The sequence below is a fragment of the Nerophis ophidion genome, linkage group LG22, assembly GCF_033978795.1.
Source record: "Nerophis ophidion isolate RoL-2023_Sa linkage group LG22, RoL_Noph_v1.0, whole genome shotgun sequence".
NCBI lineage: Eukaryota > Metazoa > Chordata > Actinopteri > Syngnathiformes > Syngnathidae > Nerophis > Nerophis ophidion.
In genome coordinates this window covers 32643581-32671346 of record NC_084632.1, presented here as the reverse complement: position 1 = coordinate 32671346, position 27766 = coordinate 32643581, and the positions used below count along the sequence as shown (strand labels likewise).

The window sequence follows — 27766 nt, the reverse complement described above, 5'->3', positions numbered from 1 at the left end:
CGTTAATCAATTCATCAATTCACGAGGGGATTCTTGTTTTGTTTTGTTAAGGTACTCATTTCCGCGGAATTTTACTGTCATGTGCAATTATTGGTTGTATAATAATCTAAAATGCCATCCATCCATCCATCATCTTCCGCTTATCCGAGGTCATGACCCAAAGCTCATGACCATAGGTGAGGATGGGAACGTAGATCGACCGGTAAATTGAGAGCTTTGCCTTCCGGCTCAGCTCCTTCTTCACCACAACGGATCGGTACAACGTCCGCATTACTGAAGACGCCGCACCGATCCGCCTGTCGATCTCACGATCCACTCTTCCCTCACTCGTGAACAAGACTCCTAGGTACTTGAACTCCTCCACTTGGGGCAGGGACTCCTCCACTTGGGGCAGGGTCTCCTCCCCAGCCCGGAGATGGCATTCCACCCTTTTCCGGGCGAGAACCATGGACTCGGACTTGGAGGTGCTGATTCTCATTCCGGTCGCTTCACACTCGGCTGCGAACAAATGAGAATCAGCAATAATCTAAAATGGTAAAGGAAAATCATTGACTAGGGGTTTAAAGGCCTACTGAAACCCACTACTACCCACCACACAGTCTGATAGTTTATATATCAATGATGAAATATTAACATTGCAACACATGCAAATACGGCCTTTTTAGTTTACTAAATTGCAATTTTAAATTTCCAGCGAAGTGTCCTGTTGAAAACTTTGTGGTATGATGACACGTGCGTTTGACCTCACCGGTTGAAGCGGACATTTTTTTCCAGTCCAATTCCAAGCCCGCTTTAGTCTGTAGTCTGCTTTAATCGCATAATTACACAGTATTCTGGACATCTGTGTTGCTGAATCTTTTGCAATTTGTCCAATTAATAATGGAGAAGTCAAAGTAGAAAGATGGAGTTGGGAAGCGGTGTATTCCTGCTGCTTTTAGCCACACAAACACAGCCTGTATTTCCTTGTTTAAAATTCCCGAAGGTGAAGCTTAACTATGGAACAGAGCGGTCAAGCGAACATGGATCCCGACCACATATCAACCGGCAGGTTTCGGTGAGAAAATTGTGGTAATAAGTTGGCTCTTGCCGTAGACATGAGCGGAGCTTGCGTCCTGCTGCAGCTGCGTGGCTTCCCTCAGAGATACTGGCGGTCACCACACCCGTGGCCACACCCTTCCGACTTTCAGGTACTTTATAATTTCACTAAAACACTAGTAACACAATAAGCAGAGAAGGAATTTTCCAGAATTATCCTAGTAAATGTGTCTAATAACATTGGAATCACTTCCACTGCCCTCGTCTTTTTTTAAATTTTCTTTCTAGTCCTTCACTCTCACTATCCTCATCGACGAATCTTTCATCCTCGCTCTAATTAATTGGGAGATTGTCGCTTTCTCGGTCCGAATCGCTCTCGCTGCTGGTGGCCATGATTGTAAACAATGTGAGGATGTGAGGAGCTCCACAACCGGTGACGTCACGCGCACATCGTCTGCTACTTCCGGTACAGGCAAGGCTTTTTTATTAGCGACCAAAAGTTGCGAACTTTATCGTCGATGTTCTCTACTAAATCCTTTCAGCAAAAATATGGCAATATCGCGAAATGGTCAAGTATGACACATAGAATTGACCTGCTATGCCCGTTTAAAAAATGAAATCTCATTTCCCCATTACCTCCCTGCTTGGCACTCAGCATTAAGGGTTAATTGGGGGTTAAATCACCATAAATGATTCCCGGGCGTGGCACCAATGCTGCCCACTGCCCCCCTCACCTCCCAGGGGGTGATCAAGGGTGATGGGTCAAATGCAGAGAATAATTTCGCCACATCTAGTATGTGTGTGACAATCATTGGTACTTTTAAATAATTTCAGTAAGCCTTTAACAATGTCCATTTGTTACTCCTCCAGGCGGGTAGGCGGCAGTATGGAGCGACTAACCGGAAGTCCCAAAAAGGAAAACCTGTTGTTTGCCAGACTTGACACATGCCGACCACTTCTGAGACCTTCAATGTTCGCAAGGATTATTCCTCAAAGTAACACTAATTTTTTCCGTGTAACAACAATCTTGCACATACATTCAGGGTGAGTTTTTCTTGAATTATTTTTGCTTAGTGTTGTCGTGCCCTCATTTCGAATGCTTTTCTACGGCTAACCCATGCTAAGTGAGCCAAGAGGCGTGGGGTGGAAGCTTCCGGAAGGAGAGACGCGGAACTACCAAACATTTGGAGTGAATTTGGCGGCGGAAAGAGTGTCTAAATCTGTTTTGGCGGTTGAGCATAAGCTGTTTTGTGACTGGATCGAGATGGAAGGGGATAGTGACGGGATGTATGAGGATAGTATGGAAATGGATAGGACTAGAGGGGAGAGAGGAAAGAAGGGGAGAGGAGGGAGTGAAGGAAAGTCGAGTGCTAAAAGAGTGCCTGAAGACGATGAAGAGGTTGATAAGAGGAAAAGGGTTATGGTAGATGAATATAAGATCATTTATACATTTAAATCAAACCAAGATATGAATGACATTAGTTTGATGACACTGGTTAAGGGATTAAAGAAGGACATTGGAGAGGTGGAGATAGCGAAGGTGCTCAGGGACGGACGGCTGTTGATTAAATGCAAACATGGAGAGCAAAAGAACAAAGCAATGCGATTGCAAAAACTGTGCAACAAAATAATAAAGGAAAAAAATCGAAGTGGGAGAACGAAAGGGGGCAAGAGGAGTCGTGACAGGAATCCCAAGAGGAGAAAATTTAGATGATCTGAAAAAAGAAATAAAAGGAGGAACTGTCACTATGATGAAAAGAATGATGGCATTTAGGAACGGTGAAAAGACTGAGAGCGAATCCGTGCTAGTGCAATTTGCAGAGGAGGTCCTACCAGAGAGAATCATGATTGGGTATCTAAGCTTCTATGTTAGAGCTTACGTGCCACCCCCAGTACGTTGTGTCAAGTGCCAACGCTATGGGCACGTAGTAGTGTTTGTCATGCTAAGATGAGATGTGGACGGTGTGGAGGGGAGCATGAATATGGACAATGTGGAGAAAATGAACAGGTCAAGTGCTGTAATTGTGGCGGGAATCACACAGCAGCCTATGGGGGCTGCATCATAAGAAAACAGGCAACAGAAGTACAGCAAATCAGAGTTGAAAGAAATATTACATACGCAGAGGCAGTTAAAATAAGAAATCAAGAAAGTGCAGAACAGGACAGAAGTGAAAATAGTTCAAGAAATAAAAAACAAGAGGCAGCAAATACAGGAATTTCCATGGATAAACTAGTTGTATTCCTGGCTTACGTAATAAATTGTACAGAACAGACTAGAAACAAGACAGAGAAAATCAAAATAATTGTCAAAGCAGCAGCAAAGTTTTTAAATTTAAAAGAACTATCCTGGGAACAGGTGCAAGGTGAGCTACAGAGAGTAGACGAGACCGAGTCATGTGACCACAATCCAACGCCATGTTAATTGTTCAGTGGAATACCAGAAGTTTGATAGCAAACGGACAGGAATTAAAGGGATATATTAATAATATGAAAAATAAACCACATATAATATGTATTCAAGAAACATGGCTGAAGCCAAAATTAAACTTTATAATAAAAGGATATATAACGATACGTAAAGATAGGAATGATGGGCAAGGAGGAGGATGTGCCATATTTATTAAGGAAGATATGCATTATTCAATATTAAAAGTAAAACAAGAACTAGAGATAGTAGGAGTAAAAGTATGGAATAATAAAGCAAGATACAAAGTACTAAACTTTTATAATCCATGCAAGAAATTAGAAATTCACCAACTAGAAACAATAATCGAGCACTGGAGTGGCAATATTATGTGGTGTGGTGACTTTAATGCACATAGCACAATGTGGGGTGAAAGGGATGACTGGAATGGGGATACATTGGAAGCACTTTTGGAGGAAAAATAACTGGTGTGTGTGAATGATGGGTCGGGAACAAGGTTAGATGTCTTCACGGGTAAAGAAACAGCAATAGATTTAACACTAGTGTCTCAAGGGTTAGCAGGAAAGGTGGAGTGGGAAGTAAATAAATACAGCACAATGGGAAGTGATCACTATCCAATCTTCATTCACATAAACATAAATCATAGGACAGAAAGCACTAGGATAGAAGGAAGATGGAAGTATAATCATGGTGACTGGGGGAAATTTAGGGAAATTACCAACATAACTTTAAAGGAAGTAGATATAAATCAAGATATTGAACAATTAAATACAGATATTACAAAGAGCATAATAGAAGCAGCCGAACAGAGCATACCAAGGAATAGTATAGGGAGAAGAAGGAAGATAGTGCCGTGGTGGACACAAGAGTGCACAGATGCAATACAAGAACGGAATAGAGCATTTAGAATATTGAGAAGAACACATAATTTCCAAGACATGATCCAATATAAAAGGCATTTAGCTAGAGTAAGGTATGTTATTAAAAAAACAAGAAAACACCATTGGAGAACTTTTTGTGAAACACTAAATAGAACTACTCCTTTAAGCCAAGTGTGGGGAATGATCAAGAGAATGTCAGGGGTCAGAAAAGAACATAAAAATCATGTGATGAAAGATGGAACGCGGAGTGTGGGAGGAAATAAAGAAAAAGCAGAACTTTTAGCAAAAACCTTTGTTAAAGTGCACAGTAATGATAATTTGAGAAATGTAGAAAAACAAAAGAGAGAAGAAACAATTAGTTTAAATATTGAGGAAATGAAGGAAGACAACGATAATAGTTTTATCAACACTATGGATATGACATTTTCTTTGGATGAAATGGTTCGAATTTTAAAAAAAGTTAAAAATACGACGCCAGGGAAAGACCTGGTGAGTTATCAAATGATCAAAAATTTAGGTAGCATCGGCAAAGAAGTGGTCTTGAAATTATATAATAGGATATATGAAGAAGGAAAATTACCAGATGAGTGGAAAACAGCTGTAATAATTCCAATATGCAAGCCAGGGAAAGATCCGGAAGAGGCAGGAAATTATAGGCCGATAGCATTGACCTCAAATTTGGCCAAAGTAATGGAAAAAATGATTAATGAAAGATTAATATATTATTTAGAGTCAAAAGAAATTATAAAAAACTACCAAAGTGGTTTTCGCAAAGCAAGAAGCACAAATGACCCAGCAGTGCAGCTGGAAGAGGAAATTAGAAAGGGACAAATAAATAAAGAAAGTATAATTGCGGTATTTTTTGACATAGAGAAAGCGTATGATATGTTGTGGAAACAGGGGTTGCTGATGAAACTAAATAAGATTGGGATTAGAGGAAGAATGTACAGATGGATAAAAGACTTTTTAACAAGTAGAACATTATTAGTAGGAATAGAGAATGAATATAGCAGAGAATACGAAGTGGAAAATGGGACCCCACAAGGGAGTATAATAAGTCCAGTACTATTTTCCATCATGATAAATGAAGTTTTTAGTGAAGTGGAAGGGTTAGTGGAGGTGGCATTGTTTGCTGATGATGGAGTGATGTGGAAGAGAGGTAGAAATACAAAACATATAGAAAAGAAGATTCAAAAAGCGGTAAATAATGTTCAAGACTGCGGGACGGCTTGGGGTTTAAGATTCTCTGTTGGAAAGACAAAAGTCATAAATTTCACGAAGAGGAAAGTACAAAACAAGCTCCAAATAAAACTCTATGGAGAAAACATAGAAGAGGTACAAGTATTTAAATATTTAGGAATATGGTTTGATAAAAATATTACCTGGTCAACCCACATCAGCAAAATAGTGGAGAAAAGTAAAAAGGTGTTAAATATAATGAGGGCTTTGAGGGGTAAAGATTGGGGGGCTGATAGGTTGACATTGAAAACAATATATATCACTTTAATTCGATCTGTTATCGACTACGGATGCATTATTTATCAATCTGCTTCAAAAACACTACTTGGGAAAATAGACCGGATCCAGTCGCAGGCGTTAAGGTTATGTTGTGGAGCTACTAAATCTACTCCAGTGGCAGTATTACACGTAGAAATGAACGAAAAACCTTTGGACATGAGGAGAGATCAACTCTCAGCAGTTAATTGGGCAAACTTAAAAGGATCCAAGCAAGGACATCCAACCCGTCAAGTGCTAATAAACTGCCAAGAAAAAGAGAAGAAAAAAATGAATAGTTTTGGGTGGATAATAGGAGATATATGTATCAAAGCACAAATTGACAATATTAAAGTTAGCCCTACAGTACCAATTCCTGCAATACCACCGTGGATGTATGACAACCCAAAGGTAGACATGCAGTTACTGAAGAATAGACATTTAAATAGTTACCAGATAGAACATTGGATTGAGGAAATGTTTTTTGATAACATCATGATATTCACAGATGCATCAAAAACGATAAATAGTAAAGTAGGAGCTGCTGCAGTTATCCCACAAGGAAATATAGTGTTAAATAAAAGAATCAGTGATAAACTATCTGTTTTTATGGGGGAATTGGTAGCAATTTATATGGCAGTTAACTGGATAGAGGAAAACAAAGCAAGGAAAGCAGTCGTGTGCTCGGACTCCAGCAGTGCATTGACGAGCATAAAAAACATAGCATCAGACACAAGACTAGATATAGTTTATGAAATAGTTCAGGCAATCTACAGGATAAATAAAGCGGGAGGTGTGGTAACATTTCTCTGGGTTCCTGCTCATGTAGGAGTTGAGGGAAATGAGTTAGCTGATAGATACGCAAAACAAGCAACCACTAAAACAGAAGTAAACATGGAGATTAAGCACAGTAAAGAAGAAGTGAAGAGCATAATTAAGATAGAATACAATAAAAAGTGGCAGGATAATGTAGCTGAGATAGGCGCCAGCGCCCCCCCGCAACCCCAAAAGGGAATAAGCGGTAGAAAATGGATGGATGGAAGGTAGAGAGTTTTACAAAGTCCAGAGGAGAGTAGGTGTCATGAGAGGAGGGGGTAGAAATAGGAAAGAAGAAGACATTATTACTAGAATGAGATTAGGCCATACATATCTAAATAGTTCACTAAAATTGATAGGCAAACATACTACAGGGCTGTGTGATTTTTGCCATCAAATTGAGAATGTTGACCATGTTTTAATACAATGTTGGAAATACAATAGAGAAAGAGAAATACTGGAAAATAAGTTAGCAAAAGAAAATATTAGGTTAGAAGTGGGAAGTATATTAGGATTGCATTCAGAAAACATAGGATACAAAGCAATATACACATATTTAAAAAACACTGGGTTGAATAAAAGAATATAGAGTAGGGATCCACCTCGATCCACACTCCATTACAGTAGGTGGCGGTAATGCACACCAGAAGGTTGCTTGCCAACCGCCATAAAAACAAAAGAAGAAGAAGAAGAAGTGAGCCAGCATAGCTCGAGCGCACCAACCAGGCAATGATGTTAGTTACTGCTATCCAGCCATCCATTTCCTACCGCTTTTCCAGATTTCCACCCAGACAACAATATTGGGGGCGTGCCTTAAAGGCACTGCATTTGCGTGCTGGCCCAATCACATAAGATCTACGGCTTTTCACACACACAAGTGAATGCCACGCATACTTGGTCAACCGCCATAGAGGTCACACTGAGGGTGGCCGCATAAACAACTTTAACACCGTTACAAATATACGCCACACTGTAAACCCACACCAAACAAGAATGACAAACACATTTCGGGAGAACATCCGCACCGCAACACAACATAAGGGCAACAGAACAAATACCCAGCGCCCTTTGCAGCACTAACTCTTCCGCAACCCTACAATATACACCCACCGCTACCCTCTAACCCCCCACCTCAACCTCCTCATGCTCTTTCAGGGAGAGCATGTCTCAAATTCCAAGCTGCTGTTTTGAGGCATGTTAAAACAAATAATGCACTTTGTGACTTCAAAAATAAATATGGCAGTGCCATGATGGCATTTTTTTTCCATAATCTGAGTTGATTTATTTTGGAAAACTTTGTTACATTATTTAATGCATCCAGCGGGGCGTCACAACAAAATTAGGCATAATAATGTGTTAATTTTACGACTGTATATATCGGTATCAGTTGATATCGGAATCGGTAATTAAGAGTTGGACAATATCGGATATCGGCAAAAAAGTCTCTAAATCTCTATAGTCACGACCTGTTACATCGAGCCGTGACTTATTTTGAGTTTTTTGTTTTTTTCCTATGTGTAGTGTTTTGTGCCGTGTCTTGTGCTTCTATTTTGTTGTTGATTGTCTTGTCACCAAATTGGCCCTAGTGTGTGAGTGTGAGTGTGAATATTGTCTGTCTATCTGTGTTGGCCCTGTGATGAGGTGGCGACTTGTCCAGGGTGTACCCCGCCTTCTGCCCGATTGTAGCTGAGATAGGCGCCAGCGCCCCCCGCAACCCCGAAAGGGAATAAGCGGTAGAAAATGGATGGATGGATGGATGTCTTGTCATGTACTTTGTGGACGCCATCTGCTGCTCCACACGTAAGTCTTTGCTGTCGTCGGGCATTTTGTTTTTGTTTACTTTGAAGCCAGTTCAGTTTTAGTTTCGTTTTGAATGGCCATCTCTAAGCTTCAATGCCTTTTTCTTAGCGGCATTCACCTTTCTGTTTATTTTTGGTTTAAGCAATAGATCAATTTTTAGCTGCACGCTGCCTCCCGCCGTCGTCTGCATAATGTAATCATGACAAACCATGTTCCTGACATCTACAAAGCAATTAGCTACCAGCTGCCACATACTTATATGGTATATATATGGAGTATTACACGGTTACTCTGCCGCGCTCTAGACAGCACAGACACTCAACAATGGCACACTATTTGCGGATTGTAATTACTGGTTTGCAAAAAAATATTTTTCAACCCAATTATGTGAAATGACGTCATCTCCTACGACACACCAGACTGTATTTCACAGCATACGAGTGTGCCGCGGTACAGTGGTTGAAAAACACTGTTCTACGGAACTTTCATTATGGTAATTTTTGAATTATCGATCTTGCAGAGGAAAAATTACAATAATGAAAGATAATTATCATATGTCTTGCAACACTGATTCAGTCAGTAACTTTACAAAGAAAAGCTTAAGCAGTAACGTCATCATTCCAGTCTTCCAAATGCAGCACTACCTCAACTTGCCAGTGTAATGGATTATTTACTCATAGATCTTAACTCAAAACATTTGTGTGTCAAAAAATGTTGATCATTAAAAATGATCCATTCATTAATTTTCTACCGCTTGTCCTTTGTCGCGGGGGTGCTGAAATCTATCTCAGCTACATTTGGGTGGAAGGCGGGGTACACCTCATCACAGGGCCAACACAGATAGACAGACAACATTCACACTCACATTCACACACTAGGGCCAATCTAGTGTTGCCAATCAACCTATCCCCAGGTGCATGTCTTTGGAGGCGGGAGGAAGCCGGAGTACCCGGAGGGAACTCACGCAGACACGGGGAGAACATGCAAACTCCACACAGAAAGATCCAAAGCCCGGGATTGAACTTAATTAAAATCTAGTTAGTCTTGTCTTCGCCCCCCTAAACAGCACAATAATATCACGTAACATGCCTTTTAAAGAATAAATAAAAACCTTTAAAAAAGAAATATTATGACGCATTCACTTCCGGTGCCGCTGCTACACATAAAAAAACTAAACTATAGAATGTATTACAGACCACAGTAGTTTTATGAAGTAATGTAATAATAATGTACAGTGTTTACCTTGGAGAGCGAACTTCTACGGCATCTTCTTCCAGTGGCTTTTTCCGTAAACCACACCATCAGCAGCTTTTCCATATTTTCATGGTTGATGTCAGTCGCTTGGATATTATATCAACATTCTTAGGCTCCTCCTGCTTCAGTATAGTGCAGACTAGCAGTGCTATACTTGTACTACTTTGTAAAGTTGACGACACACAGTCATGCTTTCAATGATTTCTTCCTTTAATTCATTGGATATTGTCCGCTTCGTCTTCTCAGTACTATCCTTCCCACTCCATTTTTTTTGTTCCCATGCTTGGGAAATGAAGTTATGTCGATCTACAGCTGTTAGCTAATGCTAACGAGTAAGACAAGATATTTTAGGCGGCTGTGACACTTGCAACTTAAAGGCACAACAATTAACCGAGAGACAGCTTTCATCTCAACACACTCTTAAGTTGAGGTACCACCATGCATTGTTGTCTCGTTTGCTGTATTTTTCAATTTGTTAATTCAAATTAGGTCCCTAAACTACTGGAGAATTTGAAAGCCACTGATGACGTCTCTTTTCATGTGTGAATCAGGTCCACCATGGAGCCTGCCGTGCACCAGGTTCGGCATAAAGTCTTCCAGGCCCTCCACAGAATTTCTCTGCTTTCCCGAAGGAGCCACTCTGTCTGTGCCGAGCGTTTGCCTACTCCTGCCTCCTCGCAGCCTCGGCAGATAAAACCGCTCCTGGTGTCTCGTCTTTACCAGCCTTCAAACCTGCGCGACATGGGTCCTGACAGCAGAATGCAAGGAGAATTGACTTGTAAGAGCCAGAGACTCATGCAGAAAGCTGGACTTATTTGTCCTTCCAATCCAGGCTGCTACTACTACCTTCCTGCGACTGTGCGATCGATGGAGAAACTGGTGAGATTTCCTTTTGGTGAAGGGACTGCAGCATAACTATTGTAATGCAAACATTGTGAAAGAAGGATCTGTGACCCTGCATCACCGGAGGAGATTCTGTCAAAAAGAAAAAGGTTAAGTTATAGTTTATAACCTTTATTTTATGCGTTTTTTATTGATATTTAGTCTCTCTTAAAATAAACCCACCTGCAAAATTGTGGACTTGACAAGTAAAATTTACAGAATCCGATCAAATAATTATTTCCACAATTTTTAAAGAAACTTTATAATTGTATAGGGTTGTGAGATCTCGACCAGGAGTTCTTAACCTTCTTGACCTCGGGGCCAAACTTTTCTACTACAAAGGGCCAAAGTGCCCACTCTAATATTAACACAGAATTATTAATCTTACTCTTTATTTTAATCATATACATAATCTAACCTACACACAGTTAAATAAATTGTCAAATGATATGAAACAATGTGTTAATCAAAAAGATTATTATTCATTTAACACATAAACCTTAGTCTTAGGTCAGGCTGATTAGAAAAATAAGTACTAACCAAATATACTGCATAAGAAGGGACTTATAAATACCTGACAAAAAAAAATATCTACCGGTACATACAATTACTAAAATACATTAATTAAATTGATAATGGATAAGTTCCTTAACTAAAATGACAATAGAATTAAAGTGCATTAAAAATGCAGCTTCATAACTTAAGTCATCATTTTTATGCTTAGGAAACCTCTCCAGGACTTTAGCTCCAGGCTTCTTTTGTTTGATGTTGTCATTACTGCCACAAGTAGTGGAAACGTGTATTACAACTGAGTACCACTGCGGCACATACGGACCACAGCTGAGAAACAGATATTTTTTGGCGGCAATTATATATACATACATACATACATATATATATATATATATATATATATATATATATATATATATATATATATATATGTATATATATATATATATATATACACACACACACACACACATACGGGCGGAAGGCGGGTATATATATATTCATTTATTAATGAACATATGTTTTTTTGTTAACATGTTAAAGGCGTTTGTTAAACCTTCTTATATAAGTTGGTTAATTACTTTATTCTGATTAGTTGTATTGATTGGAATCGGACAGGATTTACTGTAGCGCTGATCAGTTCCACAACTTCAAATTTACATTGCGGAGAGGAAATAAAGTACGCCTCTCTTTCCAATACCACATGACATTTTTTTTTTCAAGCTTTCATACGAATTTACACCCTTTACAAAAAATACATTGGAGGCAAACTCCGTAGCTTGCCAGCTTGTGTGCGCTAGTTTTCTGAGACCCTTATTTTGTTAGCACAGGCAAGATGGAACAACACTTTTATTGTGAAGGTAGAAACTGTCTTTTGGCAGCAGGTAGAGTGAGAGAGACAGTTAAAATAAAAAGTGCTTGTTGTGTTCCTGCAAGTCATTTTTACTTCATACTGAGCTCGCAGCAGCCAGCGCCATTGCACAAGATCCTGGAGTGATGAATATGTCAATTACGTGACGAAAGTGACGTCACAGTGAAGATTGATGATCACTAATTTTTAGATCTATTTTTAATTCCTGTCTGGTGATCGACTTACACACCCTCTGCAATGGACCGGGAGCTTGCGAGTAACAAGGCTTGCATCTAAAATCTCTGATATAAGCTCTGCTACGAGCAGTCCTGCAGTGCATTTACTTGTACAAAGCTGGACACAATTTATATCAAAACAAAAGTGTAGATGGAGTCATGTTGCAACAGGAAGTAACCAGCTAAGAACAGTAAATTATCAAGTAGATTAATAATAGTTTTAACAAAAAATACAACTGGAAATGACGCAAAATGTTGCTGCATATGTTCGAAGCTAAATCAAGGACCTTTGTAACGTGTTTAAAGTGGTTGTATTGTGATTCACATACCAAATTGTACATCGTTAGAGGCTGAAATATACATCTCAATTTAGATTTTAGATCATGACGCCCATTCCTAGCATTGTAATGTATCCAGTATTTACATTTTGATTGCTTTATATAAATTTTAAAAAAGTCATGTCAAGGGTCTGTTACACCTGCCTTATATCCACCAGGTGAGAGTGATTGACCAGGAGATGCAGCAGATCGGCGGGCAGAAGATAGACATGCCCAGTTTGTGCTCAGCTGATCTCTGGAAAACCAGTGAGCGTTGGGACCTAATGGGAAAGGAGCTCTTCCGTCTGAAAGATCGCCATGATGCTGACTACTGTTTGGGTCCCACGCATGAGGAGGCCGTGACCACTCTGGTGGCTCACCAGGTCACCCAGTCCTACAGACAACTCCCTCTGCTGCTGTACCAGGTTAACATTCCACCTGCTGTAACCATTATTTAGTAGGACTAGTGATGGGTATTCAGTAGAATAAATAAATAAATAATTCAATTAGGAAAATATGTTCCTTTTTTATCTTTAAAGAGGAACTGCATTTTTGGGAGGAATTTTCCCATCATTCACAATCTCACCTTGTAAAACAAAAACAGGTTTTTTATGCATTTTAATATGTAATATTTGGCATGTACTACACGGCGATTAAAGGCCTACTGAAACCCACAACGACCGACCACGCAGTCTGATAGTTTATATATCAATGATGAAATATTAACATTGCAACACATGCAAATACGGCCTTTTTAGTTTACTAATTGCAATTTTAAATTTCGCGCGAAGTATCCTGTTGAAAACGTCGGTATGATGACGCGTATGATGACGGCCGATCCCAGCTATAAGTAGTCTGCTTCAATCGCATAATTACACAGTATTCTGGACATCTGTGTTGCTGAATCTTTTGCAATTTGTTCAATTAATATCGGAGACTACAAAGAAGAAAGATGTAGGTGGGAAGCGGTGTATTGCAGCTGCCTTTAGCAACAAAAACACAGCCGGTGTTTCCTTGTTTTACATTCGGCTCTTACCGTAGACATGAGCGGAGAATTTGCGTCGTTCCTCCTGCAGCTGTGGACTCTCTTGCCTCCTCCCACCAGCCGCCACCGACCGTCGGATGCTTACTCCGTGGAGGGGAAAAAAAAAAAAAATCTCTGCCCGGCTGCCTTGCCTCGTCGAGAAATGTGACTTCCCTCGGAGACACTGGCGGTCATAACACCCGTGGCCACACCCCTCGGACTATCAGGTACGACTATATAATCTCACTAAAACACTAGTTACACAATAAGCAGATAAGAGATTTTCCAGAATTATCCTAGTAAATGTGTCTAATAACATCTGAATCCCTCCCACAGCCCTAGCCTTCCCCCCGTAGTCCTTCACTGTCACTTTCCTCATCCACGAATCTTTCATCCTTGCTCAAATTAATGGGGAAATTGTCGCTTTCTCGGTCCGAATCGCTCCCGCTGCTGGTGGCCATGATTGTAAACGATGTGAGGAGCTCCACAACCCGTGACGTCACGTGCACATCGTCTGCTACTTCCGGTACAGGCAAAGCTTTTTTATTTGCGACCAAAAGTTGCGAACTTTATCGTGGATGTTCTCTACTAAATCCATCCATCCATCCATCCATTTTCTACCGCTTATTCCCTTACGGGGTCGCGGGGGGCGCTGGCGCCTATCTCATCCTTTCAGCAAAAATATGGCAATATCGCAAAATGATCAAGTATGACACATAGAATGGACTTGCTATCCCCGTTTAAATAAAAAAATCTCATTTCAGTAGGTCTTTAATACAGCTAATCAAATTAATCTATCCTGCCCATACAGCCCTTAAAAATGGCATTCCAAAAACTGCCAACGGTACTCCATTTACGAAGTATTAGCACCATTGTTATTGTAATAGCTAATGCAGAGGAACTACTTTTAACAGCTTCTTGATTACGTAGAGGTAATAGCTTAGGGAATGATTGACGCACTGAGCTAATGAGCTTCTGCATCGCCTTTGAGTTGGTACAAGTTAATTCTAGATTTTAAATCATGCTTCTCACCTGTGTAGTAAGAGGTTGTGGCCATAAACTGAGTAGTTGGTCAACATGAACATTGAATTTAGCCCCAGAGACATGACAAAGATTGTGAGATTGCATCTTGGTGCTTAATTTGCATAACATGCTATGACGATATGATTTTCTTTAAAAAGGCTAAAAAATATATAAGTAAATAAAAAAATAAATTTGTAATTATTAATTAGAATTAACATATCTTTTAATATAGTTTGTACAATAAACAGCGACAATTGCGAATATTGCAAATGTACTTTGTCAAACTTTTAATGACTTTTTTATTTAAAAGAACTAGCAAGAAATTGAGCAGCTTTTTCAGGTGTTATAGAATGTTCAACGTATTCGTGTTCACTTCTGTCCCTCAATTTTCCCGACAAAGAGCGAGCTGCATCAAGCATGACGTATCACTTGCTTGGCGCTACAGTGAAAGCTTAACTTTCTCAACTTGAAAGCCGCCACTGTCCTTTTTATACTAGCACATTTTGTAGATCGCTGTCTGCGGGTATATCTGGGATATATTAAAGTAACGTCCACATGGCAGACATGCTGACTACACTCCAGACATTCATGTGTATCTTGTTTACGTCCGGTTTCGGCAGCACTGCTTACGGTGATCAAAGTCTTTTTTCGGTGGCCTTTTTTTCGATGCATCACTTGACCATAGTGCACACACAATAGGAAATACAGTATATCCATTCGTACTGTAAGGATCTGCTACTAGTAATGTTTAATGTTGGTGTGGTTTTAATATAAGTTTTCCCATAATCACAAACACATCGTCCATGCCTGAAAACACAACGAATTTGCGGAGAATGAGGATGTCTTGTGTGTCTGGGAAAGCACTGAAGCGCAAACATTTGCAAGGAAGGTCAAACTTGTTGGAATTGTGACGTTTAACATAAGATTGTCAATAAAATTTAAAAATAGCGTCGAACTTGTTTGATTTCTTCTGGAGGCTACAATACATTATATTACTTTTGACCTTTTTTTAAGATTTGGTGGCATGCAATTGTGGGCCACATTCTGTTAAACTAAGGGGAAACCCTGAACTTAATAGTATTTCTCACCGTCCTAATCAAAGTACTGGCACACAGAGCGTTCAGCGGCCCCCATTGTGGGTTATTTTGCAGTCATGCTACATAAAAAAAAAAAAAAGGTGCCCGCGGGCACCAGGTAGCCCGTAAGGACAAGATTAGTCGCCCGCTGGCCTGTTCTGAAAAAAACTCAAATAGCAGCACTTACCAGTGAGCTGCTTCTGTTTTTTACATTGTATTTATTTACTAGCAAGCTGGTCTCGCTTTTCTCGAAATTTTTAATTCTAAGAGGGACAAAACTCAAATAGAATTTGAAAATCCAAGAAAATATTTTAAAGACTTGGTCTTTACTTGTTTAAATAAATTGATAATTTTTTTTACTTTGCTTCCTGTAACTTTCAGAAAGACAATTTCAGAGAACAAATACAACCTTAAAATGATTTTAGGATTTTTAAACACATATACCTTTTTACCTATTAAATTCCTTCCTCTTCTTTCCTGACAATTTAAATCAATGTAATCAAAGTATTTTATTTTTTTTATTGTAAAGAATAATAATTACATTTTAATTTAATTCTTCATTTTAGCTTCTGTTTGTTCGACGAAGAATATTTGTGAAATATTCTTCAAACTCATTATGAATAAAATTCAATAATGTTCCATAAATTCTTTTTTTTATTTTTTCAAAAAGAATCGAATTAGCTGGTTTTTCTCTTCATTTTTTTCGGTTGAATTTTGAATTTTAAAGAGTCGAAATTGAAGATAAACTATGTTTCAAATTTTTATTTTCATTTTTTTCCTGATTTCTCCTCTTTTAAACCCTTCAATTTCATCATTTATTCTCTACAAAAAAAGAAAGAAAATGTACAGCGGAATTACAGACAGAAATACCCATTTTTTAACATATATATATATATATATATATATATTATTTATTAAAGGTAAATTAAGCAAATTGGCTATTTCTGGCAATTTATTTAAGTGTGTATCAAACTGGTAGCCCTTCGCATTAATCAGTACCCAAGAAGTAGCTCTTGGTTTCAAAAAGCTTGGTGACCCCTGATATAAACCATACCAACTTTATTGGTAAAGCCCTTTAAAAACAACCACAGTGAAAGAAAGAGAGTGGCAGAGTTACTGGTCCAATTAATTACAAAGGCAACATAACATATCCATCCATTCATAATGAATAAATCATGTCCATTAATAGCTGGTTAATCCGTTTATCATTTGTTCATTCATTTTTCAATGTAAAATAAAAACCCAAATAACTTGTTTTTTCAGTATTTGTTTCTAAACCCAAAACTAAAATGGATAATAAAATCTGAAAAACTTTGTTTTCCATTTTAATATTTTGGGTTTCGAAACAAATATTGATAAAAGTAACTGGTATTTATTTTTTTTTAGTTGTAGTTATATTTAGAAAAACGAATCAACAAAAAGTATACTAAATTTGGCTCCAAACTCTGGTAATTGACTTGTTCTTTTTGCCTTAAACAGATCACTCGTAAATTCCGAGACGAGCCAAAGCCAAGGTTTGGTCTTCTACGTGGACGGGAGTTCTACATGAAGGACATGTACTCTTTTGATGTGAGTGAGGAAGCTGCTTATGAAACGTACGAGTCCGTGTGCCACGCGTACACTCAGGTCTTCGCACGACTGGGCCTGCGGTGCGTTCAAGTCCAGGCCGACACCGGGAACATAGGTGGAAAACTCTCCCACGAGTTCCAGTTGCCTGCGGACATTGGCGAGGACAGGCTTCTGGTGTGTGGCAGCTGCTCATTCTCGGCTAACGTCGAGACCATGGTGTCGGACAGAACTGACTGCCCCCGATGCAAAAAGAATACACTCGTTGAGTCCAAGGGCATTGAGGTGGGCCACACTTTTTACCTGGGCAAAAAGTACTCCAATGTGTTCAACGCCACCTTCATCAATGCCCAGAACAAAGCGAGTGTTGCGGAAATGGGCTGCTACGGCCTCGGAGTGACGCGTATCCTCGCTGCGGCCGTTGAGGTGATGTCGACTGATGAATGTATTCGCTGGCCAGGTCTTCTCGCACCCTACCAGGTGTGTGTTTTACCCCCCAAGAAGGGCAGCAAGGCTGATGAGGCGACGGCCGTGACTGAGGAGCTCCTTCAAACTTTAGGAGAGACTTTGCCTCATTTGAGAGGTGAGGTTGTTCTTGATGACCGCACCCAGATGACCATTGGGAAGAGGCAAAAGGACGCCAGCCGACAGGGTTACCCTTATGTCATTGTGGTCGGGCAGGGGGCACTAGATCACGTTCCCAAGTTTGAGGTCATCTGTCAACAAACAGATGAGACAATGTTTCTTAGTAAAGAGGAAGTCCTACAACTTTTGGGGAAACTGGAAACCATTTAACTAAAAATAAGGTGTAAATTGTATTTAATGTTCAATTTAGGGCTGCACGATTATGGCCAGAATAATATTCACAATTTTTTAATCAGTATTGAAATAATGATTATTAAGCAAGTTTACTGTATTTTCTGGGCTATATAGCGCACCGGTATTGAAGCCGCACCCACCAGATTTTAGAAGAAATAAATGTGGTTACATATAGTAGTCCCACCGGACTATAAGCCGCAGATATACAATGGTACGAAAGATTTTGTAAATGTTTATTTAACTGTTGCCAAACAGTGCCAGTCACACAGCCGTAACGAGACAGAAGTCATTGTCACGGAACTGTTAGCTGCGCAAACTAGCTCTCTAATCCGCTAAAAGACTCAATAACTACGGTGATGTTTAGGTGAATTTACAAAACTGAAAAAAATGCAAAAAGAATGCCATTGTAAGTTAATAATAGTAACACAGACACTTAGTGTTAGCGTAATCGCTAATGCTAACATCACTAGCCTGATTACATTATGATAGCATGTAGAAATATGCATGAAAACACTCCTACAGACGGTTTAGCGAGTATGATTTTTTTAGTTGTATTGTAAAACTTCCATCCATCCATCCATTTTCTACCGCTTATTCCCTTTCGGGGTCGCGGGGGGCACTGGCGCCTATCTCAGCTACAATCGGGCGGAAGGCGGGGTACACCCTGGACAAGTCGCCACCTCATCGCAGGGCCAACACAGATAGACAGACAACATTCACACTCACATTCACACACTAGGGCCAATTTAGTGTTGCCAATCAACCTATTTCGAGCAATTTCCCAACATTTGTTGATATTGATCCATCCATCCATCCATTTTCTACCGCTTATTCCCTTTCGGGGTCGCGGGGGGCGCTGGCGCCTATCTCAGCTACAATCGGGCGGAAGGCGGCGTACACTCTGGACAAGTCGCCACCTCACCGCAGGGCCAACACAGATAGACAGACAACATTCACACTCACATTCACACACTAGGGCCAATTTAATGTTGCCAATCAACCTATCCCCAGGTGCATGTCTTTGGAAGTGGGAGGAAGCCGGAGTACCCGGAGGGAACCCACGCATTCACGGGGAGAACATGCAAACTCCACACAGAAAGATCCCTAGCCTGGATTTGAACCCAGGACTGCAGTACCTTCGTATTGTGAGGCAGACGCACTAACCCCTCTCCCACCGTGAAGCCCTATTGTAAAACTTACAAAACGTGAAATTATAAATGAAGAATTATTTCGAGCAGAACACTGTGGACGAAAACTTCCGGTTCAAGAACTAAAACAGGAAGTACAGTTTCAATCGGCAGGACCTGCAGTGAGCAAACTCGTCCAAAATATGGCGCCATTGCACAACCAATAACACACCTTTTCAGTGTCTCTGTCGGTTTTCTATACGAAAACTGTTGAATACAAAACATTGGGAAATTAACAAAAATCCATAAATTTGCTGCAATGTTTTAAAAGCTGCAGGGTTCAATACGTGGGAAAAAAGTAGCGGCTCACAGTCCGGAAAATACTGTAGTCATCGTGTTAGGTAAAACGTACTTTTTCACACAGGTCAGCAATTGACTTACAGTTATGATGTCCTGGTGGTGGGAGGTGTGTGAATGCATTTATGATCATGATGGTGTAAAATAATAACCTGCTCAAACATTGCATAAACGTAAGCATCAACAGACATTTTCCCGCTCACTTCCAGTTGCAATTTGCTGCAGAAATAACTAGAATGAGCAGCCATTTGCGCAGCTGAGAATCAGAATGAGAATAGTTTTTATTGCCATTGTTTGAGAACGGGTTCACAAACTAGGAATTTTAATTGGTGCAATTGTGCAACATAAAACACACATAACAGAATAAAATAACATGAGCTTGTAACTGAGCTATCAGATCTTGTTATTGTTCATGGGGCAGCGAAGTGAATGCCAGCCATGACTTGGAGAAGTACTCAGAAAACAAGGCTATTGTTCAGAAAAAGAGCTAACTCTTATCCAGTTGACACAACCGGCAACACACTGCTTGGCACTCGGCATCAAGGGTTGGAATTGGGGGTTAAATCACCAAAAATGATTCCCGGGCGCGGCACCGCTGCTGCCCACTGCTCCCCTCACCTCCCAGGGGGTGATCAAGGGTGATGGGTCAAATGCAGAGAATAATTTCGCCACACCAAGAGTGTGTGTGTGACAATCATTGGTACTTTAACTTTAACACATGTAATCCTTTCAAAAAGTACCACCCTATGATTGTACGGAAATTATGAGCGGATTCTGTACAACTTCTTCCTACAAACAGCACATGTAGCAGATTAGCAGTTTAGCTGCTACTAGCAATGTGACCAGGGTTTTGACTTCAAACTACTGCCATCACTATTATTATTAAAGATGATCATTTGAGGCTTCACGGTGGCAGAGGGGTTAGTGCGTCTGCCTCACAATACGAAGGTCCTGCAGTCCTGGGTTCAAATCCAGGCTCCGGATCTTTCTGTGTGGAGTTTGCATGTTCTCCCCGTGAATGCGTGGGTTCCCTCCGGGTACTCCGGCTTCCTCCCACTTCCAAAGACATGCACCTGGGGATAGGTTGATTGGCAACACTAAATGGTCCTTAGTGTGTGAATGTGAGTGTGAATGTTGTCTGTCTATCTGTGTTGGCCCTGTGATGAGGTGGCGACTTGTCCAGGGTGTACCCCGCCTTCCGCCCGATTGTAGCTGAGATAGGCGCCAGCGCCCCCCGCGACCCCAAAAAGGGAATAAGCGGTAGAAAATGGATGGATGGATGATCATTTGAAAGCAGTAATGGTGTTGGATGAGGCAATGTGTTTATTTTGAGTCTTGAATCAATCCGTAAACACTCAAAACTTTATTTTCTATTTTTATTTTTTACATTTGCCTTACTTTTAAGTTAACATTTAAATATTTTTCTGTGTTCATCGTATTTAATTTGCTTTAGCTGAGATAGGCGCCAGCGCCCCCCGCGACCCCGAAAGGGAATAAGCGGTAGAAAATGGATGGATGGATGGATTTACTTAGTATGTCAATAAACTTTATCTAACCTTTTGTTTATTTAATTTTTAGCACAGATAGTTTGTTGACAACAATATAAAAAAATTGTAGTATTAATCAATTTTGGATGAACAAATAAAGTGTGATAATTATTCTACTATATCGCCTAGCCCTAAGTGAATTGACATGTCATTTGTAATTAAATAGTTTAATAAAAATGCTAAATAAATGTCCATATATTTAAAGATACATATGTGTGTGTGTGTTCATTATTAGTATTAACATTAAATCTATGTTCTTATTACATATTGCTTTTGTTCTATTTAACCATTCTATTTTTCAGGGCCATTAAAAAAACAGGCAAGTTCTGTTGGAGGATCTGTACATCATCATATAGACACCCAATGCCTGACCTTATTAAACCTTTTGATAGTAGTGTGAATCATGTACATAACAGGTACGAACAAAAAGCATTATTTCGCATAGTGATCGTCCTCGTGTGAAAGAGTCCTTCAATACACAATTATGTTTATACATTTCCTAGATTCATAAACATGCACAGATGCAGGGGGTGCAAGAATTCCGATGGGGAGCAATGTCTAACCAGAAGCCAGGTTGTCGCCGCGGTAATGACGCTCTGCATACATAAGAGAGGATGCTGTTGCCTTTATATCTTAATTTTGATAATAGCAACATGGGTTTTAGTAAACGCAAACATACTGAAATACAATCCCTGTTTCGATATGAGTTGGGAAATTGTGTTTGATGTAAATATAAATGGAATACAATGATTTGCAAATCATTTTCAACCCATATTCAATTGAATGCACTACAAAGACAAGATATTTGATGTTCAAACTCATAAACTTTTTTTTTTTTTTTGCCAATGATAATTAACTTACAATTTCATGGCTGCAACACGTGCCAAAGTAGTTGGGCAAGGGCATGTTCACCACTGTGTTACATCACCTTTTCATTTAACAACACTCAATAAACGTTTGGGAACTGAAGAAAATAATTGTTAAAGCTTTGAAAGTGGAATTCTTTCCCATTCTTGTTTTATGTAGAGCTTCAGTCGTTCAACAGTCCGGGATCTCCGCTGTCGTATTTTACGCTTCATAATCATAATGCGCCACACATTTTCGATGGGAGTCAGGTCTGGACTGCAGGCGAGCCAGGAAAGTACCCGCACTCTTTTTTTTACAAAGTCACGCTGTTGTAACACGTGGCTTGGCATTGTCTTGCTGAAATAAGCAGGGGCGTCCATGAAAAAGACGGCACTTAGATGGCAGCATATGTTGTTCCCAAAACTGTATGTACCTTACAGCATTAATGGTGCCTTCACAGATGTGTAAGTTACCCATGCCTTGGACACTAATGCACCCCCATACCGTCACGCAGTTTTGGACAAAGGGGTGTACTTCTCCCCATCCTTTCTTGTGAAAGACTGAGCATTTCATGGAAGCTGCTTTTATACTCAATCATGGCGCCCACCTGTTCCCAATTAGCCCGCACAACTGTGGGATGTTCCAAATAAGTGTTTGATGAGCATTCCTCAACTTTATCAGTATTTATTGCCACCCTTCCCAACTTCTTTGTCACGTGTTGCTGGCATCAAATTGTAAAGTTAATGATTATTTGCCCCCCAAAAAAATGTATCAGTTTGAACATCAAATATCTTGTCTTTGTAGTGCATTCAACTGAATATGGGTTGAAAACGATTAGCAAATCATTGTATTCTGTTTATATTTACATCTAACACAATTTCCCAACTCATATGGAAACGGCGTTTGCACTACTTACCGTGTTCAGTTTTTCTGAGAAAGCTGGATCTTATTCTCGTCTGGTTGTTATGGTTGGAACCTCACTGGGTCTGATGGACTACCAACTGTAAATACTGTACTGAACAGACCATTTTACACAGTAAATACAGGTGTACATACTACATGTTGCATACACACATTGGTTTTGGGCCTTATAAAGTTATACCAAAATAATTTTAATTTTCCCTATTAAGTAACACAATAAGACAAAATATACAATTATTTAAAAAGATCTAGGCCAGGACACTCTGTCCAAACATTCACAAAGAGATCAGGGGACTAATTCTTTAGTTTTCATTTTGTATAAGAGGCTGAAAGCAATCGAACGTGCTAAGAAGCTTCATATATTCACGGGAAATGTTTCCTATGGGAAAATGATCACCTTTTTCTCATTTTACACCTCTTTGGGCTTTATTCACATTTTTGTTTAAATGATAATGATAAATGGGTTGTACTTGTATAGCGCTTTTCTACCTTTAAGGTAATCAAAGCGCTTTGACACTACTTCCACATTTACCCATTCACACACACATTCACACACTGATGGAGGGAGCTGCCATGCAAGGCGCTAACCAGCACCCATCAGGAGCAAGGGTGAAGTGTCTTGCTCAGGACACGACGGACGAGACGAGGTTGGTACTAGGTGTTTATATTCTGCAGGCCAATAAAAATGACCTGCAGGGTGTAAATATTTGCCCTAACACATTTGTGAACAGTATGTAATAATATGAGCGGTATAGCTAGGTTCGTAGAGAGGCCGTGCCAGCGACTTGAGGGTTCCAGGTTCGATCCCCGCTTCTCCCATCCAAGTCACTGCCGACGTGTCCTTGGGCAAGACACTTTACTCACCTGCTCCCAGTGTCACCCACACTAGTTTAAAAAATGTAACTTAGATATTGGGTTTCACTATGTAAAGCGCTTTAAGTCACTAGAGAAAAGCGCTATATAAGTATGATTCACTTCACAACATCCATCCATTTCTACCACTTATTCCCTTTTGGGGTCGCTGGTGCCTATCTCAGCTACAATCGGGCGGAAAGCGGCGTACACCCTGGACAAGTCGCCACCTCATCACAGGGCCCACTTCACAACAATGTTCAAATAATAAAATTGTGTTCATTACATACAAATGAGTAAAACAAAATGATCAAAAGCAAACAATATTATGGGCATTATTTTATTCATTTATTGTGTATTGAGTTTTAAGTCTCACCTTAAAACTCATCTGTATACTCTAGCCTTTAAATAGACCTCCTTTTTAGACCAGTTGATCTGCCGCTTCTTTTCTTTCTCCTATGTCCCCCCCTCCCTTGTGGAGGGGGTCCGGTCCGATAACCATGGATGAAGTACTGGCTGTCCAGAGTCGAGACCCAGGATGGACCGCTCGTCGGGACCCAGGATGGACCGCTCGCCTGTATCGATTGGGGACATCTCTACGCTGCTGATCCGCCTCCGCTTGGGATGGTTTCCTGTGGACGGGACTCTCGCTGCTGTCTTGGATCCGCTTGAACTGAACTCTAGCGGCTGTGTTGGAGCCACTATGGATTGAACTTTCACAGCATCATGTTAGACCCGCTCGACATCCATTGCTTTCGGTCCCCTAGAGGGGGGGGGGGTTTGCCCACATCTGAGGTCCTCTCCAAGGTTTCTCATAGTCAGCATTGTCACTGGCATCCCACTGGATGTGCATTCTCCCTGCCCACTGGGTGTGACTTTTCCTTGCCCTTTTGTGGGTTCTTCCGAGGATGTTGTAGTCGTAATGATTTGTGCAGTCCTTTGAGACATTTGTGATTTGGGGCTATATAAATAAACATTGATTGATTGATTGATATTGCCAGTAAAGCCCTCCCGAACTTTAATAAAATAACCCTAATATAGATACAGTATTTGGATTCATTAGCCTACCTATAATATCACAAATCTTGCTTCTCTTAGAAGAAAAAAAATGGAATTAATTTTTAAATTGGATTACAGTACGAATAGTGCCACTCAGAAGCTGTAGAACAACTTTAATGACATGACTCGTGTTTTTCTCGCGTTACGACACCGGAACCGGAAGTTGCTATTAAAAGACAAGACCGCAGAGTATTTTTTCCCTGGTGGAAAAATCAGGGTGGTGTTATTGATGTCCATCCATCCATCCATTTCCTACCGCTTATTCCCTTTTGGAGTGGCGGGGGGCGCTGGCGCCTATCTCAGCTACAATCGGGCGGAAGGCGGCTACACCCTGGACAAGTCGCCACCTCATCGCAGGCGTTATTGACTACGTTTTTATACAAAACTCGTCATTATTATTACTATCATCTGGTATTACTGACACAGCTGACAACATCAAATGTTTTTTCCTCCAGGTTAGGGTTATTTTTATTAAAGGTTTATTTATAAATTTCAACAATTACAAATAGTAAGTCAAACAACAATATAAAACATTATAAAACATTATGAAAACAGTACAAAACAGCCCCAGGGGGTTGTAAGTTCAAAATAATAAAAATAGAATACAAAAATATATATATATCCATCCATCCATTTTCTACCGCTTATTCCCTTTTGGAGTGGCGGGGGGCGCTGGCGCCTATCTCAGCTACGATCGGGCGGAAGGCGGCTACACCCTGGACAAGTCGCCACCTCATCGCAGGCGTTATTGACTACGTTTTTAACGTAGGATACGTTAAAAACGTATCCTACGTTTTTATATAAAACTCGTCATTATTATTACTATCATCTGGTATTACTGACACAGCTGACAACATCAAATGTTTTTTCCTCCAGGTTAGGGTTATTTTTATTAAAGGTTTTTTTATTAAAGGTTTATTTATAAATTTCAACAATTACAAACAGTAAGTCAAACAACAATATAAAACATTATAAAACATCATGAAAACAGTACAAAACAGTGCCAGGGGGTTGTAAGTTCAAAATAATAAAAATAGAATACAAATATATATATATATATATATATAATAAACAAAATGCAAAGCCGTAGGCTTATTCAGATTCATCAAACAACTTAAATTTAGAACACAGCATCATCGTTTTCACAGCTTTTTTGTTGTTAGAGGTAGAGAGCGTTTAATGTAAAGTTCCAGATCTTTTTTAAAGGCACAAAAGATAGGACGGGTATTAAGAAACTTACATTTATGAATATAAAACTTAGCCAATAAAATAATGAGGTTGCAAAGGTAGAATTCCTTTTCAAATTTTTGTTCATACAGTGTAAAACCAAAAATCACATCTTTAAAGTAAAGCACAAATTTGTCATAAATATTGTCCAGGATGAAGCGACAGATGTCCTGCCATAGTGATCGAGTGTTTTCACAAGTCCAAAACAAGTGGTTGACAGTCTCTGGGTGCATGTTACAAAAGGTGCAGGTAACATCAATGTCCTTCTTGTATCTAACCATCACAGTCTTTACATGGTAATAGCGATGGATGATTTTAAATGATATCTCTTTGCCTTTGTTGGTAAGTAAATACCTGTTAGGAAGGGACCACGTTTTGATCCAACAGATGTCATTTACAACATTATTCCATAAGGAAATTACATAGGAGACAGACACACAATCATTTTGGAATAAGCTGCGGATTTTTCTGTTATTTTTTTGATCAAAGCAAAGTTTCCCCACAGGAGTGTCAAGTGGATCATTCACAATTTTTACAGCAGAAAGAGGAGGTGTGTAAGCCCTGTACAACATAATAACACCTGTTGGGATGGCATCAAATACAATAGCAAATTGTTTGGGAGTCACAGGTATCTTAAATTGGTTGAGAAATTCTTGGTAATTAAAAAGTTGACCTTCCTTATTGAAAAGCTGACTCACTAAAAATAATGTTATTGTTAGACCAATTGTTGAGGAAAAGAGATTTCCTTTTGTAACATATGTCTTTATTGTTCCAGATGAAATATTTGGTAGGTGAAAAATTGTGCTTGTATACAAGAGACCATGCTAGAAGGGCTTGTTTGTGGAAGTTTGAGAGCGCAACAGGAATCCTATCAATGTTATAATTACACAATAGCAAACATTTCAGGCCCCCAACGTTAGAGAATACATGATGAGAAATAAAGTTCCAAATTGAGGTAGGGTTTTTCAAGTAATGTCTTATCCATCATATTAATTTTAAAGGTGTTGTTTAGTGTAGTGAAGTCAAGAAAGTTTGATTGTAATTGTTCATTATAACAGATTTCTTAATATAATGAATTTGGTTATTCCAAATAAAGTCAACCAGTATTTTGTCAATAGTTTTACATATTTTTTTGGTTAACATCTAAAGAAATAGCTGCATACGTAAGCCTGGAGATACCTTCTGCTTTGGAAAGTAAGGTTCCTCCAGGTCAATCCGCAACTCAACGATATACTTTAAATAGCAACAAAAAGCAACTTCCGGTTCTGGTGTCGGAATATTAAAAAAAAAAAAACATCTGTTTGGGTCCGTTTTCGTTTGTGATGACTTAAGTGTTTTTATTTTGGCTGTATGAAATACAAACATACAATAAAACCGTTTTTTAGGGACCGAATGACCCTTTGGGACAGAGGACCCTATTGTATTTCTAAGGTTTTATTCTTTATTATTATTATTCCGCTGCCTCTTCGAGTTGTAGTTTGACCCCCTTAACATGCTTCAAAACTCACCAAATTTTACACACACACACACCAGGACTGGCAAAAATTGCCATCTAATAAAAAAAAAAAAAAAAAAAAATTTTTTATTGCGCTCTAGCGCCCCCTAGGAAAAAACACAGGCAAAACTGCTTGTAATTTCCGTTTGGATTGTCCGTGAGACATGAAACAAAAACCTCTATGTAGTGTCTAACTTAGACCTACATTCCTTCAAAACAAAAGTTTTCTAAAAAAAAAATGCCATTTTTGCCTCTTTGAGCTGTAATTTGACCCCCTTAAAATGCTTCAAAACTCACCAAACTGGACACACACATCAGGACCGG

General features: G+C 39.6%; 1 protein-coding gene across 1 annotated transcript; it reads left to right on the top strand.

The window, feature by feature from the left end:
* The first annotated feature begins 1923 nt into the window (after positions 1–1923).
* Positions 1924–21250, top strand: pars2 (prolyl-tRNA synthetase 2, mitochondrial). Its single transcript, XM_061883719.1, has 4 exons — positions 1924–2079; positions 10257–10584; positions 12683–12928; positions 17106–21250. The coding sequence occupies exons 1-4, from the start codon at positions 2006–2008 to the stop codon at positions 17985–17987; spliced, it is 1530 nt and encodes a 509-aa protein (XP_061739703.1). The 5' UTR covers positions 1924–2005; the 3' UTR covers positions 17988–21250.
* Positions 21251–27766: the final 6516 nt, after the last annotated feature.

What these genes read in the sequence shown, in the direction of transcription:
- pars2 (XM_061883719.1), top strand. Translation starts at nt 2,006, where the DNA reads ATGTTCGCAAGGATTATTCCTCAAAGTAACACTAATTTTTTCCGTGTA. An exon ending in ATCTTGCACATACATTCAGG is followed by an intron (nt 2,080 to 10,256) that starts GTGAGTTTTTCT and finishes TGTGTGAATCAG; the next exon opens with GTCCACCATGGAGCCTGCCG. An exon ending in TGCGATCGATGGAGAAACTG is followed by an intron (nt 10,585 to 12,682) that starts GTGAGATTTCCT and finishes TATATCCACCAG; the next exon opens with GTGAGAGTGATTGACCAGGA.